This window comes from Haemorhous mexicanus, chromosome 13 (assembly GCF_027477595.1).
Source record: "Haemorhous mexicanus isolate bHaeMex1 chromosome 13, bHaeMex1.pri, whole genome shotgun sequence".
In the NCBI taxonomy this organism is placed as follows: Eukaryota; Metazoa; Chordata; class Aves; order Passeriformes; family Fringillidae; genus Haemorhous; species Haemorhous mexicanus.
This window is the reverse complement of record NC_082353.1, coordinates 9364222-9379587: the sequence shown is the minus strand read 5'-3', so window position 1 is coordinate 9379587 and position 15366 is coordinate 9364222. Positions and strand designations below refer to the sequence as shown.

Here is a 15366-nt window from a genome sequence, read left to right as displayed (position 1 = left end):
ATACCCAGAGGCATCCATATATTAAGGTAAGGTCTATGTGCATTTTCAGTGGGATCAATAGTTATCTCCAATATTCCAGCAAGATATCTATCACTTCACCCAAATTATTATTTTGCTTAAAAATGAGGGAACATAAACCACAATATGGTTGTTAACAAACATTCAGTACTTATGTTAGATATATATCTCCAGCATTTAATATTTTATGGTGGTATGCTGTTACAAACTATTAGTGGAAGAGAGCTATTCTGAAATCAAATAATTGATTTTCAGTTGCAGAGAAAAACCTGAATTTGCATCATGTAAGTGCAATGGAACACTTTGTATATCCATACCATTAAAAATCTGTTAATATTTTACCTCATTAGCCAATCCTAACAGTGAATTCTTATCTGGTAACAAATATGATTTCTCTTGCCATCTAAATTAACCTTCAGTCCAGTGAAAGATCAAAAATTTACAAAGTTTTAAAAAATTCCACCTCTAAGCTGAAGGCATTCATCCTCATAGATCCAATTTATGGCTTGAATTTTGTATACATTTATGCTAATATGGTTTGTCTCTTTCTTTATCATAAATGCTTTTCCTAGGCCAAAGAGAATCTGTACACCATAATACTGAATTACTTTGGAAAAAAAACAACAAAGCAGTGTTTGCTTTTAAAGGAAGAAATAATGTGGATAAAGGATGTTTCAGAATTGTAAAGGATTATCACAATAGCCTTTGATTTAAGAATATATGTTAACTTTAGTGATGGTTAAGTGATAAAAGCTAGGACATCAAGTAACAGCAAAGTATGTTTTAACGTATTAAATGTAGGATACACTTTTGCTACAGAGGATTTCAAATCAAACTGGATACATTATTTTTGCCGGCCTTCCTTTAAACAAAAGGAATAGAAGTAATTTTAACTGCAACTAAATAAAACAAACCAAAAACCCCCAACAAACCACCCCCAAAAAAACCCAAAAAAAAAACAAAAACAAAAACAAAAAAACAAAAAACCAAAATCAAAACAAAACCGAAAAACCAGATGCAAATGGCAGAAACAGATTTTTGTCCTATTGTCTTTTGTTCTACTGAGTCATACAATAGAAAATGTTATGAACCACTCACAATGTCACAGTGATAGGTAAATGGAAAACTGTGTACAACAGGGAATTAATAGAAAAAAATTATATTGGTCATGAGTCATTGCTATGACTAAGAGAAGTAAACACTTATTGGTATCCTAATAATCTCAATTTCTTTACTATTAAGGCAATGTCTCAGTAAAGGGACTAATGTAGAGATGTAGTTAAGAGCCCAAGGCTTAACACTTGTTGGCTTTACTGCTAAATGCAGACTAGATCCTGGCAATTAATACTGATTTCAAACACCATGACAACGAGATGCAAGACTGATCCAAACATGAAGGCTTATAATTTGTAAGCAAGGACTTCAGTCTGGTAGTCGCTCCAGGCTGGCAGCTGTCTCCGAGTTGCATTGCAACTGGGCTGCTTTTAGCTCATTTGCAGGTTTTCATCAGCCTCTTCCTACTCCTTTTCACTCTCAGTTCTCCAAAGTCACAGGTTCTGTTTCCCTTAGCTTTTCTTCTTTCCCTTAAAAGAAACATATCCTTGTTTGGATACATGTGCTTTGCCTGAAGCCAAGCCACTGCCCCCTGCAGCTCTACTCGCTCCTGCAGGATGACAGCGAGGCGTGACCGTCACCCAGGGGCAGACCAGATGTGAACCAGAAATTCTCTGCTCAAGTAGCTCCTTTCCAGGACAACCTACAGACAAAATTTAACACTGCTCTCCGAGCGTGGGCCTATGTTCCCCAGGCACCAACACCTGCTCTGGGCCAGCTCCCTTCTTCCCTTCCTCCCAGGAAAGATGCTGAGCTCTCCAACTCTCACAGGGTTGAAGAGAAAGATATAAAAAATGTTTTTCCTAATTTTTGTGACTTGTATAACAGTTTACAACCAATTTCTTTTGGAAATATCTCTGTCTTGATGAGCAAACCTGTATAGTAGGAAGAGCAACTATAGTGGAGGTGGAATGTCATACTTGTTTTGTGCATATGCATTTGAATGAAATGGTAAACACTTGTCTGAATCACCACCACTCAGATGTCATCTTTTTCTCTCTATTTTCAGCTTGAGGGGGAGGAGAGCTGCCAGAACAGAAACCCTGAAGTGATGAGCTCCAGTCAACTGCTCCCAGATTAATTATCCACCAGTAATCCCATGTTTAACACACTACTTATGGATATTTTTGCTAACAGCTCAACCCATCGCAATGTTAGAGAAGTAAGAACTTTCCAGGGATTACATATTTGGGCTTTTCTTCTTTAAATACCTTGAGAGTATCCTTCTCCATATGTGTATGAAGTAGTATGTGCCATATCCTCTTTGCCAGTGCCTAAAACATTGCTATGACCAGGAGAAGCTGTGTTCTGATATGGTGTGTGACTGAACATCACTAATGCACTCTCATCTTCCCACATCTCAGTTTCACACAAGATGTTCCTTCTTATAGTGTTTCTCTCTTATTTCATTAGGAAAATGAGAATAGTAAATAATTGCAGTTATAAGTTGGTTTGAATTACTTCTGAGGTGTTTTTAATGTTCAAATACTTTTGAGTACACAGATTTTCAATGCGTTATCCTCCGTCCACTGATTGGCTTCCAATGATCTTGAAAGTTTTGTCACTGGGAATTAATTACCAATAATACCAAACTACCCTTAATAGCACACCATCCAAGAAATGTCCACATATCTTCAGGTCTGGCTGGCATAGAAAGTAATCCCACAAGAAGGTACTCCTAAAAACCAGGCTGACTGACAAGAATGTAGAGCTTTGTGCATGCTGTAAAATGATATTTATTAATGATTAGAGTATTACCTCTGCCAAAACAAAGGGAAATGTAAATATCCTTATATTATTATACAGCTACTGTTTTTGATAAAAAGTTCATCTCAGATAATTCATAACAGGTCTCCAGCAATTCCTTATTAGTAAGCACTGAGATCTGCCATTTTGCTTTTTCAGAGACAGCCATTTTAGACCCTTGTGTCAGTTTTGCTGTCCACAATTAATCCTTGTCAGAGCAGATTTTAGTTATACTTTTGGGGCAAGAACCAAGAACCTTTGAGCAAGGACTCTTAGACAAAGGCACTTCATCATCATTCTCATCTGTACATATGTAGCAGGAAAGATGGTTTTAATTTTTCAAAGCAATTTGAAATAGAATCAAGGAGATTTTTTTTTTTTTCTAGTCAGAATTAATCATTGCTTATACACAGCTTTTTAAACAACACATTTCAAAATGCCTCTTGTCTCAGAGCAAGGAGGATTTGGGCATGATCCCTCTGGGAAATGATTATCATAGCCCTTGGAATAAGTGTCCTTTTGAAGTACTGATACAGAGCAGGCAAATAGAACACTCAAGGGTATTCTTGATAGGAGAAAGAAGACGACCAAGTCCTTATCAGTTAATTTATAATGTAGAATAAGTTACAGTGCTGTATTTTCCCATCCATACTAGAAACAAAAAGAGAGCCCAATAGTTCTCTAAAGTAAGTATGTTGAGAAGTACTGCTTTGAAGCCATAGGTAGGTTGGCTACCTGAGGAAGGCTGCAGGGACAGCAGCTTCTCTTGATTCCCACTAGCTACCTCCTCCACACAGTGCTTCAAAAACCTGAGGCTACCGATGGACTCAGCTCCAGCAGCAGTCAGGTAATACCCTGTTCTTTTTAGTCATCATGGAAATCCACTACCAACAAGTTAATAAGTGAACATAAGGCTATCAACCCCTGAAGAAATAAAACTGTATTTTCAGCTTCCTATGTATCTTCTTTTAACTACCTTCACCACATATGAAGGCTTTAAAAGCACATTTAGCTTATTTGGTATAATATATTGTCAGCTTTAAAAATAGTTCCATCAAAAAGTGGCCCCTTGCATGCATAGACAGGTTAAAATGAAGCTCACAAGCTGCTGAGGCTCATTTCAGTCCTTGGGCCAATTGTACCTTTTCAAGTACAATTTTAACATTTGACTCAAAACCCCCCTCCACAAACAGCAGCATATGCTTTGGATCAGTAGCATACTGCTAACATTACTTGAACCAGCAGCTTGAGATCCACTGAAATTTTATTCTAAGAGGCATCATCTAATTAGGTAGTGTGGATAGGCAAAGTTCCAATGATACATAACTTAACACAATCCATATAAAAGCAGTTTATTTAAAAGGAAGCTGACAGCAGAGAAAAGATGAGCCACAGGGACAAAAATGGAGCCTTTTAATGATTTCAGAACTGAGGTATTACCAGATATAGAAAATGGGTAGGCAGGCCCAGGAAGAACAGACTCAGGAGGAGGCACGACAAAGCCATTGGAGAACAGATATGCAAATGTTCCAACACATTTCAAGTATTTACATCACTAGTAGGATATTTCCTACATATCCAAAGCACATGGCAGAAATGTTATGACCTATCACGAACTATAATAATTCAGTTATGTATTCTGCATTATATCAAGACAGTCTCTTATTTGGGGTATTTAAACACTGTAATCTGCAAGAAACAGCTGTCTTTTTAGCACTAAATGCTTTCTAAACAATTGTTTCCATGTTCTCAGTTCACTTCTGACTTAATTAATCTGGCTTTCCTGAGATTGTATGTCACCCCTTCCTCATTTTTTAACAAGTTGGGTAGGAAAAACAAAAGAAACGGAAAGATTTGCAATTTCATCAGGTAATGTTAACTATGCACTAGAAGGTGTTGGTTTGTTACAAAATCAGTAACAAAGGCACTCAGATCCTGTGAAGTAATGCCTAAATTACAAGAAAGGACAGTACGGTCTCACATCCCTTCAGATCTCCTAACTGTGCAGCACAGAATGGCCCTCCAAGCCACACACACATCTTGCCCATAGAACGCCACCTTATTTGAGTTTTTACAGGATTTTCCTACCAGAAAACAACTCTGCTCACTACTTCAAAGGTCAAGCAGAAAGGATGTTCACATGAGAACTTCCAGCTGCACTTTCAGATAAAATGCAAGGACACACAAGTGGCATCATTGCCAGCACTGAGTGGGAGCTGCCTGCAGGCTCCTCTGTTATGGCTACCTGGCCAAGGTTTCCCTGCAGCCAGAGGACAAATACAGCACAGCACAAGGACAGCATAGCCCAGGCCTGGGCACATTCAGGTTAATTGTTAACTATTTTTGTGGATTCCAACTCAGAAACATCTTAAGCATACAGTCAGGTCCCTGCTCCTTCCTTAAGTTTGGCATAACTTCCCAGTGTTGCTCTAATTTGTAAGCCTCACTATATATTTTTCTTCAATTTGGTCTCCTTATCCAAGCTTAACTTGTACCTTTTTTAAGAGAGGGAGGAGAGCAGCAAGATCCAAGCATTGGTTAACTCTGACTGGCTTCAGATGGAGCTTCTGCCTCGAGTCTAGAACAGTTTCCAAAGAGCCGTGTATTCCATGCCCACGTAATAATGCAGGTCTGCTCGAGAGAAGAGGTATCAGTTGCCAGAGACACTGTATGGACTACATGAACCACTGCCTCATTTGACACAGCAATCCCTAACCCCAGAGGTGGAATTCTGTTTACTAGAATACCAGCTGCATTCACACATACAGATTTGTATTTATGGAGATGTAAAACTATTTCAAAGCAATTGTTTGGACTTTCTCTGGATGTCTTTATTAAGCACATAAACATCTAATAATTTTAAATCTACAAAGCTTGTGACTTCAGTTCCAAGATTTCTACCTTCTTAAACCTTTTCTGTTAGGACATTTCCATTCAGAGATTTGTTTGTTATTTTGATCCTTTTTACTAACCATTAAGACAACTTCTTTCAAATTTACAGCTGAGAGGTTCCAATTAAAACCCATTATTACTTCAGGTGAATCAGCAATTTCTAAAGTATCCTTCTATTATCTTCTACATTATATTTCATCTCATATCTTATGAGTTTTTAATTTGCATTTTTTATGACTGTGGAACATAAAGGGTGTCTGTCAATTGCTCGTTGGGAACTCTCTGTAAAGCATGTTTAGAATGCAGTGAGATATATTAATAGTATTTCCTCCCATGATATGTTAAAATTTCTATCTTTCTGATTCTCTTTCATTTATGTCATCTTATGTCTCTGTGATAATTCTTTTTCTTTGTTGAAGAGCCTAAGGGATTTGTGCAAACATCAAATCTTATCACCTGCCAGCTCACTTCAGCACCTCTATAGCCTGGGATGTAGTCTAAGTCTGAACAGGTGCTATCTCTTTGGCATGAAAACCTGAATATTTATCCTCTCTCATTTTTCCATAGCCGGCTCCTGCTCTGTGGCAATGCCTTTCCATCCTGTTCACACAGACTGTGCTAGGTACACTGATGGGTTTACATGCCATTTTACAATCCACATACAGGACTCCATAGATCAAAGCACACATTTCCCCTTTATGTCAGCAACCCAAGCCACACTAACACCGCCTTGTAAGAGTGCCTTATGAATACGGAAAGCAAAACAAGGCAAGCACCAATACAGTGGATGGCAACACCAGCAATGGGATCTTGTATGTCACAACAGCAAGAGCTAGCACCCAGGTGTGAAACCAACACTTGGACTAAGTCTGACCAAGGCACCCAGTGAGGAAGATTCACCTTCACACTCAGCTTTACTGGGCTCAGCAATTGCAGCAAGGGTCAACTGGGCAGCTGTCCTCTGTCATCGCACAAACTACAAAGCTCTGTATTTTAGGCCAGCCCTAAAGCACATTTTCCATATAAAGAAAAACTCCAGAAATAATTTTAATACAAAATGTTTTTATTGTTTTTGAAAACATTTAAAAAACAATTTTTGAGCACTTTCAATAAAAAAAATAACTGAAATGCTACTGCAATATTCAACTACTGTAGTTTCAGCAGTACAACAGACAACAAAACACCGGGGAAGAGGGGAGAAACTGGATTTCCTGCACTAAATGAAAATGTGGAACAGGGATTTTTCTCTCCTTATGGTGCAGTAAATAAAGCACAGTATAGTACAAGACTATTATATGATCCTCAGATGCACTGCACAAGAAACGCTTTCCTTCTTTTCAGTTCAGAAGTCAGTGCTTATTGCAATTATTTGCAAATTATTTACTTCATGAATTCTTATCATGATAAAATGATGCAAAAATGTTTTTCAACACCAGAACAATAAAAAATAATCCAAGAAAGGAACATATTCAACAATAACTAAGCTGAATTAGTTAACATAAAAAAGTAAATAACTTGTGAATAACTATGCTCACCTGGTTAACACTGAACCAGCTTCAATACAGCAAAAGAATAAAAAAAATAAAAGTGGTTACAGGAATATATCTAGTACTGTACAAGATTAAGTCATTAACACTCATGCACGTTTTGTGATCATGTATTAACATGGTGAAGCAAACTAAACTTAATTTTTCCTGCTGCAATATTCTCATGTAAGAGAATCAAAAATAGAAATATCTCATTGAGATCAATGCACATTGCTACATAAGACAATTTCACCTGTCACTTTTAATGACATTTTGCCTTTTAATAATGAAACACATTAAAAAGTTTTTTTTTTTTTCATTTTGCCTTTTTTTTTAAATCTGTGGGCCGTATTTGTTGCATTTATCCTAAGGAATGTGCCTGCCACAGGTTCAACAGAATTTTAGTGCAATATATGAACCCCGAAAGTTTGCTGGACTAACCAAGCAATCAAATTTAAAGTGTTTGCTGCAATACTGTACACAGGGTACAAATTCACTAGTTTGTATACTTTAGCAAAAACTGCTATCAAAATAATTTATTTCTTATGTTAGTAGGAAGCCAATAATGTAAACAAGGGGTCAGAACTGTCTCAAATTCAAAGTTTTGGAGTATCTGACAAAGACAGGCTTCCATTTGTTAGGATCACAGAATTTTCCTTTGGGTATTGCATACTTTGGTGTGCAGTAGTGCTCTGTCTCAATGTATCATAAAGAACTAACTAGCACTAAGTACAGGGACCTAACATTAATTGTAACACCAACACACAAACATCTCTAGAATGATACATACCAATGTACAAAGCTGTGCCTGTGCCTTGGATTTTACTTGAAACAATTCTTATCAAATTTAATACTTTTAAAATTAAACATATATTTGCTTTAAACACACTGATTATAGAATATTTCTGCTAATTAAGTCACATGTTAGGCCCAATGTAATGCTTGCATTTAAAGAGAATTTTAAACGCACTTTTTTTAAAAACCTTTGGTGATGGCTGCATAATTTAGAATGCATCAACTTTAAATCTACTTTTGCTTTTGTGAGAAATTTTCCTAAAAACCTAGCAGTTAGGCTAAACCTTCCTTCCCCCAGGCACCCCTCAGTGTCAGTGTGTGCGACCCGAAGTGAGGCCAGCCCACCATGGCAGACGGGCAGCTCCTCCCGCAGCTGGCTCTGAGTCACAGCCACACAAGAAGTGAGCTGCAAGGACCCTCCCCCTTCATCGAAGCAGGTTTCACCTATTCACAGTAGTGCTGGCACTTCACACAGGGCCAGGAAACAGAAACAAAAGGGAGCTGAGTGTCTCTCAGACCCATCCTCCTACCAAAGGCCATGGGCAGGATTCAAGCCCTGCCTTCAGCAACTTTAGTCTACAAGAAAAATGGTTCAAGTCTTACTGACACACACCTGGCAGGACAACAAGCAGAAGGTTACTATGCAGCTTTTAGTCTCCTCCCCATCGCCTTGGAAGAGTCACTTGGTCTTAAAGAAAACCAACATCCTTGTGCTTCAAGGAGGGATCAGAACTCTCCAGGTTTGCTCCTGATGAAGTGGCAAAACTTCTGATGCAAGCACAGAGAAATCAGGCCCCCACAAGGTGCCATTACTTGGCACACCTGTTTGTCCTTGCAGAAGAAGCCATCAACTGGTGATGAACTGGGGCAAGGGCAAGACAAGCCATGATACACCAGCACCTCCAGTGCCAATACAGCAGCACAAGTTGAATCAGCACTGCCAAAAAAATTGACCAGTACTGGGATCTCAAGTCATTTACAAAAACTGAAGAAACAGAAGACCACCAAGTCACTTAAAGAAAACCACTTATCACATGAAAAAATCTGAGCATCTTACCCTTAGAGAATTTAGGGGGGTTTACTGAACCTCCCCCTTTGTAAATTTTTTACCACTCATCAAAGAAATGCAAAAGAAGAAAATTTTTCCTGCTCTATTTTCTGCTTTGTGTCAGGTCACAGGAAAAGTAATCGATTTTATACTAGGCTTAAGGGATAGTAAGGTAGCATACTCAGTGCACCACTTCTTTTGTAAAAATCTGCCTCTGCAAGTCCTCTTTCTAGCATCAAGGCCATAGCTGGGTAAATACCTCTCTCTTTTGACCATGAGAGATCCACGTATGCCATGCTGATAAAATAAAAGGTCTTTTTAGTTTTAGCAATCCAGTGAGACAGGAGTCTAATTCTTATTTTCCAGAGGGGCAACATTTTTTTCCTTAAAAAAAAAAATAGATTCATCAACCCTGTCAAATCACTTTTGAAAACTGAATTCAGGCTTCGAAAACAGTAAGGACTTTTAAAAGAAGTTTTACCAAAAGAATGATTGTGTGTCTTACTGTTTATCTGTAAAGTGCCTGGCAGTATTATGGCTCTACATGAAATATTTTTAGATTAACCACATTTTCTAATATTTTAATAATCTCTTGCTTGAGAGAAAGAGGGCGAGCAAGAAAGACAGGCTCAAACTACTGAAATAGAGAAAAAAATAACATCTTCCTATGCCCTCCACTAGGTTAGAAAAGAGCAAACTTAAAAAAACCCGAGCTTTTAGAAACAGCATTTTAATGAGCTCCAGCAGCTCTCTATAAAAAAAAAAAAAAAAAAAAGGAAAAAAGAAGGAAAATACCACGTTCCTTCTCTAGAATTGATACATAGTACCTATCACTTTAAAATATGGGGGTTATGCCTAGATTAAATCTCAGTGCTCTAAATCTTTTTGCATTAATTTTACCTAATATAAAAACATTGACATGAGAAGTAAAATATCAAGTATGTCATGGATATTAATGGATAAAATAACTACATAGATTTATTTCTCTTAAATAAAAAAATTTAGTGCATCTTTTTCCTTGATCGTTCCTGTTAGCTTTTCCCATCTCTGTGTTTTACTGGAGATGCCAGTGGCACCAGTGCTACAGAGATTTCCCAAAGTTCACCATCGAGCAGTGCTCCAGACAGCTACACAATTATCAGGCATCTGCATGTCACCTGGTCCACTTGTACCCACTCCCCACCACCTTACCTACCTGCAGGCACCCTGCATTTCAAACCTGGATGACAAAGGTCAATAAAGATCATCTACTAAGAAGTAACAACCAATACAAAGTATGGAAAGCCTACTAACAAGCTAGAATTAAAACCCTCCCAAAGCATCAACCATAGCTGTCATCACTGGCTGCCATCAACCACTTCTTTATTTGCTAAAACAAGAAATGTTGAATGGGAAACACTCCAAAATTCAAATTTTAATACTGGCTCTTTGATAGCCCATCACCTTCAGAGATTTGTTTAAAATTGGTAAGACTGCCTTTTCCTTACTGAAGAATGAGCAACAGGTACAGCAAACTTTTTTTAAAAATGCCACAATACATAGCAAGTGTTTCTGCTGCAGGAGGCACTTCCATTAAGACAAATACAATACGTCTGTCTTTTAGATACAGTGTGCTACATACATATTATAAAACAAGATTAACCCAACATTTCAACAGCAGGATGATCCTTACTCTCCATCCACTCAAAACCTGATGCAGTCATTGAGTTAATGGATTCGTTGCAGATTTGTTGAAACAAGGGGTCATTTTTTAATTCCTCCAGTGTAGCATCATCATCTTGTCCCTGCTGACGACCTGGATCAAACAGTAGATTTGTGTCTAAAGTGTTCAGATCGTTAATGCTGCCTGAGAGCTCGGAAGACAACCTGATGTCGCTGGGAAAGACAGATGCAACGTTATTGAGATCTGATGCCACCTGATTCACCAGCTGCTGGTTTGTTGGCAGACTGTCCTCCCCTAAAAGGTCTTTTACAGTGCTGCTAAAATCTAATTGCTGCTCTCCGATGTCTGATTGTGCTTGGTTATCTCCAGAAGAAAAACTGATCTGATCGGTGCTGCTATTTTTTGTGAGGTAATTTGGTGTTTGGAATTCATAAACTGAAGTGCTGGAATTGATCATACTTTGTGGGTTGGCACTAGGAAAAGCGGTGGATGTCTCCAAAATCTGAGTGAGATTCATCCTGGCTGTGTAATTTGAGGGCATGTTGTTCATTCCCAAACCTCTCACTGCATCATCACTATCAGAATCAAGTTTGTTTAACAACACACTGGTTATTTTTTTAGTGTTTGTTTGTTTCTGAAGAGACGGGAAGGCCGTCTGCATCATCACAGTCAACGGGACTGACTGGCTTCTCTGTGCTATGTTATTGGCACTGGTGTCTGCATGGATATTAGCAAATACATTGTGAACTTCGGGAGTCACCGGACTTCCAAAAGGTGTCAGATTAGAACGTGGTATATTTGACACAGGGTAAACAGTGCTTCCACTGAGATTACGCTGCCGATGGACAGCAGGGCTCACGCTCCGGCATCTCAGACTGTTGTTGAGAGATGAACCAGTTCCTTTGTTGTCCAAAGGCGCAGGAACAGCAAAGCCCTCCTGCTTGGTAGTGCTACTGACAGGGGCTGCCTGGTGCTGCACAGGTGAAACAGGAGTCACACGACCAAAGTGAGTGTCGTGGTGGCGCGGCTGAGACTGGTATGACTGGCCGGGAACTGCAAAAGCGTGAGGTTTCCTGAAGCGATCTTCCACCAGCTCCTGGTAGCTTGTGAGGATGCCATGGTTTGCAACCGAGGAATTACCAACCCCACTGTAGCCGTTATTCATCCACTCGAGCTTGGTTTTGTCAGGATGGGTAGCCATAGGCCGCTGCATCGGCTTCACAGGGCTACTTGATATGATGCTGGCATCGTGGTAAGCCATGCTAGAGCTGATGGGAGTAAACGCAAATGGGTTTCGGCATTCCACAGGACTCGGAGGGACACTGCTGCTGCAGTTGGAATGCGGTGTGCCGATGGGCGTGTGCCGGCTGCTTCCTAGGGCGCTGTCTACCGGAGTCGTCTGAGCCAGCCTTGAACAAGGGCTCTCTCGAGACAAGTTCTGAGATCCTGCAATCATTTCGGAGGTGGGTGTTGGAGTCGGGGTGGGAGTGGGAGTCGGGGTGGGAGTGGGGGTGGGAGTGTGAATTGGAGTGCTGTTGTTATGTATCGAATGGTAAAAGTGCGTGCCGCTTGGATGAGATGATACGGGAGCTCCTTGAGCTGCAGCCTGACTCTGAAGTGCCATTCCTAGACAACCACTATAAGGATGGGAATTATTCATGGACATTTGCTCCTCCATGAGCACCAGCTCCTCCACAATGCTGTCCTGGGTAAGGTCATCATCAAATGAAAAGAAGTTTTCATTTGACTGAGGGACTGTATGCTCAAACTCTTTCAGCTCAGACTGCAGAGGTAACTGATTTGAAGACTGTGCTTGTATTTGATCCAAGGAGTCCTGGATCTGGCTCTGTAACTGCTGGCTGTACACATCCTGCTGTATACCTTCGCAGTGCACCGGCTCCCACGCCGATTCCTGTAAGTCACTAGAGCCAGAGTGCCCAGCAATAGTCATAACACTGATATCTTGTTGCTGATCACAATTCACAGATGCAAAATCAGAGGTTTTGGTGATATGGTGCCAAGTATTTGGGTTAAAGCTGCCATCAGATTTTGAATCATTTTCTATGATAAACAAGTTTCCTTCCAATTTTACTTTTATATCTGGAGATGATGCTGATGCAAGCTGCTGTTCTAAAGCAGGATCACAGGTATTTAAATTGGTGCTCAAAGAAAGGTCTGTTGCTAAGTTCGCAGCAGCTGTAGGAGGTACAGGTACTGTCACGGGTACCTTGATGGGAACTTGAGCAAGCGTTGCTGTATTGTCACTGCTAGCTATTGATCCAACCTTCAGAACCTTCTTAACATTGTTAGCTTTTTGACCCTCCACAGCACTGCCAGCTGTAAACTGCTCCACTAGTGGTTTCTTTACAGGTGGTAACTGGGAATCCTGAAGTGTGGAAGGTTGTCGCTTTCTTGGACTTTTAGTGCACGTTTTGTCTTTAATCATAGACTCACCAGTAGGAGGTGAATTGATGCTGGTGCTGGACAAGTTTTGACTGGCAACTGTGAGCTTAAGAGTGCTTTGATTATTGCCTGCTGAAGAAACTGGTGTGATTTCATCAGACTGTGTCTTATACTTGGTCCCTGCTTCTTCAGCTTCCTGATCACAGCCCTTACCTGGTTTTAGCTCCATGACATCATCTGTTGAAACCTTCAAGGCTGCAACCTCAAAATTAATTAGCTGTGCAGGAGGCAGGTCAGGGGTTGCCTTTATGGATTTAGACACGTCAGAACTCTCTTGGCCCTGTGCAGAGTTCTCATCCAGCAATGCTTCTGGTTCTGTTTTGATCTTGACTGCAGGTGTAGCTGCAGCAGTGCTAGGCTTGGATCCTGGAGACTGAAGTGAAACAACAGATCCATTTTTGATCTGTGGACCAGTCCTCCCTTCTTCCACTGCTCCTGCACTGGTGCTAACTGAAGGCGTCTGTTTGACGGGCACACTACTGCTGCTTGGGGCAAGAGATATTGCTGTCATTTTTACCACGTTTAAGGAATTCACATGTGGAGCTGGCACAACAGTCTTGATTGGGCTACTGGTAAATAGCACCGTCGTGGGAGAGCGGATGGTGAGAGCACTGGTGTTTGCTGGCTTGGGTAAAATCTGCGGGTAGCGATGGCGGGCAGAGCGGTCACCAACGGGGCTGGCGGGAACGTTCTGGGGAGTCTTTGGTGGCTGCTTGACTGATTGCATGTGCTGAGTGACCACCTGAACATTGAGCGGCAGGACCTTGCTATCAGACGATCCCATAGGACTTGGAGAAGTCACCAACTGCCTGGTTCTTGGCACCTGTAAAGAGAGAGAAAGAAAAGGTGTGGTAATGAAGCCAGAGGTCCCCAAGCCCACACATGACCTCAGCCCCAAGCATTTCAAAGGTGAAAGACAGCATAGCTCAATACACCAAAGCTAGTGAATATCAGTTTGAAACGAAATAAGCTCTTTTACTTGTCCAAGACAATTTCTATTTCTCTGCCTAAGGATTGGTAGACAGACATATGTCTCCTATTTTTAAGGCATGAGGCACTGGTATATACACTAGTGTGCTCTTCTGCTAATGAAAGGGTTATTCTCATACAATCCTTCACCACCTGGGACAAAAAGACTGACATACAAAGGCTAAGAGGAGAGGATGTGTTCAAAATACTGCTCATTGCTAAGGTTTCAAAAGTGAGTTAAATACAAACTCACTACCAGAGAGAAAAACTGGCTTACCTATCAAAATGAACAGCACAGTGAACATCTTAACACCAAATAACCTTCCTGTACTCCCTTGCCCAATCTTACAAGGCTGAAAGACAAAAATGTTCTGTACTACAGACATTAATTCAAAATAAAATTGTAACTGTCACTAAACACACTGGGCCAATGAAAAGCAATTTAGATTCCATATTAGGGCCTCAGTGACCCACACAACTGATGTCAGCCCTCTCATCTGGTTAAACTTCACCAGGCTCACTTTAATGATGTCAAAGATGAACTTGGCCTATGCTACATGATCAGAATTCTGCTGCCTCTGTATCAACCCTGTAACTAATGTGCTATAACATAACCCAGACAGAAAAGCATAGAGGCACCCAAGCCTTTGAATGGAAACTGTTCTAATCCACTGACACCACTGCTTATGTACTGGCAATGTACAATCTTTTCATAGGGTGGATTCTCTAGAGAATTGCTAGAGAGCATTACCGGAATGGGGCTGGGGACAGCAGCCACAACAATGCCAATAGGTGGAGGGGACAGAATGGCTGGACTTCCATTAGATATACTGGTCACACCGTTGGTTGCAGCGCCTTCTGTTTTCTTTACTGGAGACTCTCCTGGCAAAGGAGACTGCAGTTTCTGTTCTTGCTGCTTCTTCTGGATCTTACGCTGCAGCTGCTGCTTAGCATCAACAGGAGATGGCAGAGTTTTCACTTGTGGTTGAAAAGAATTACTTTCAGCAGTAGGTATGAAAGCTGAGGGCTGGGGGATCCCTTTTATTCCTGAAAACAAAAGAAGGAGAACGAATTACAACCAAATATATCCTGTCTGCTGTGGTGCCACTTCTACATTTAACAGAGAATATCTG

At 40.4% G+C, this 15366-nt stretch overlaps 1 protein-coding gene across 1 annotated transcript in view; it reads right to left on the bottom strand.

Annotated features, from left to right (window-relative positions):
* Positions 1 to 6811: 6811 nt before the first annotated feature.
* RFX7 (regulatory factor X7) overlaps positions 6812 to 15366 on the bottom strand; it is a 47847-nt gene continuing 39292 nt past the window's right edge. The window contains exons 8-9 of the mRNA XM_059858298.1: positions 14985 to 15280; positions 6812 to 14087 (exon numbers count right to left, since the gene is read on the bottom strand). Of these exons, the coding sequence (XP_059714281.1) occupies positions 10776 to 14087; positions 14985 to 15280 (3608 nt within the window). The 3' untranslated portion in view covers positions 6812 to 10775. The remainder of the gene's footprint in view (positions 14088 to 14984; positions 15281 to 15366) is intronic.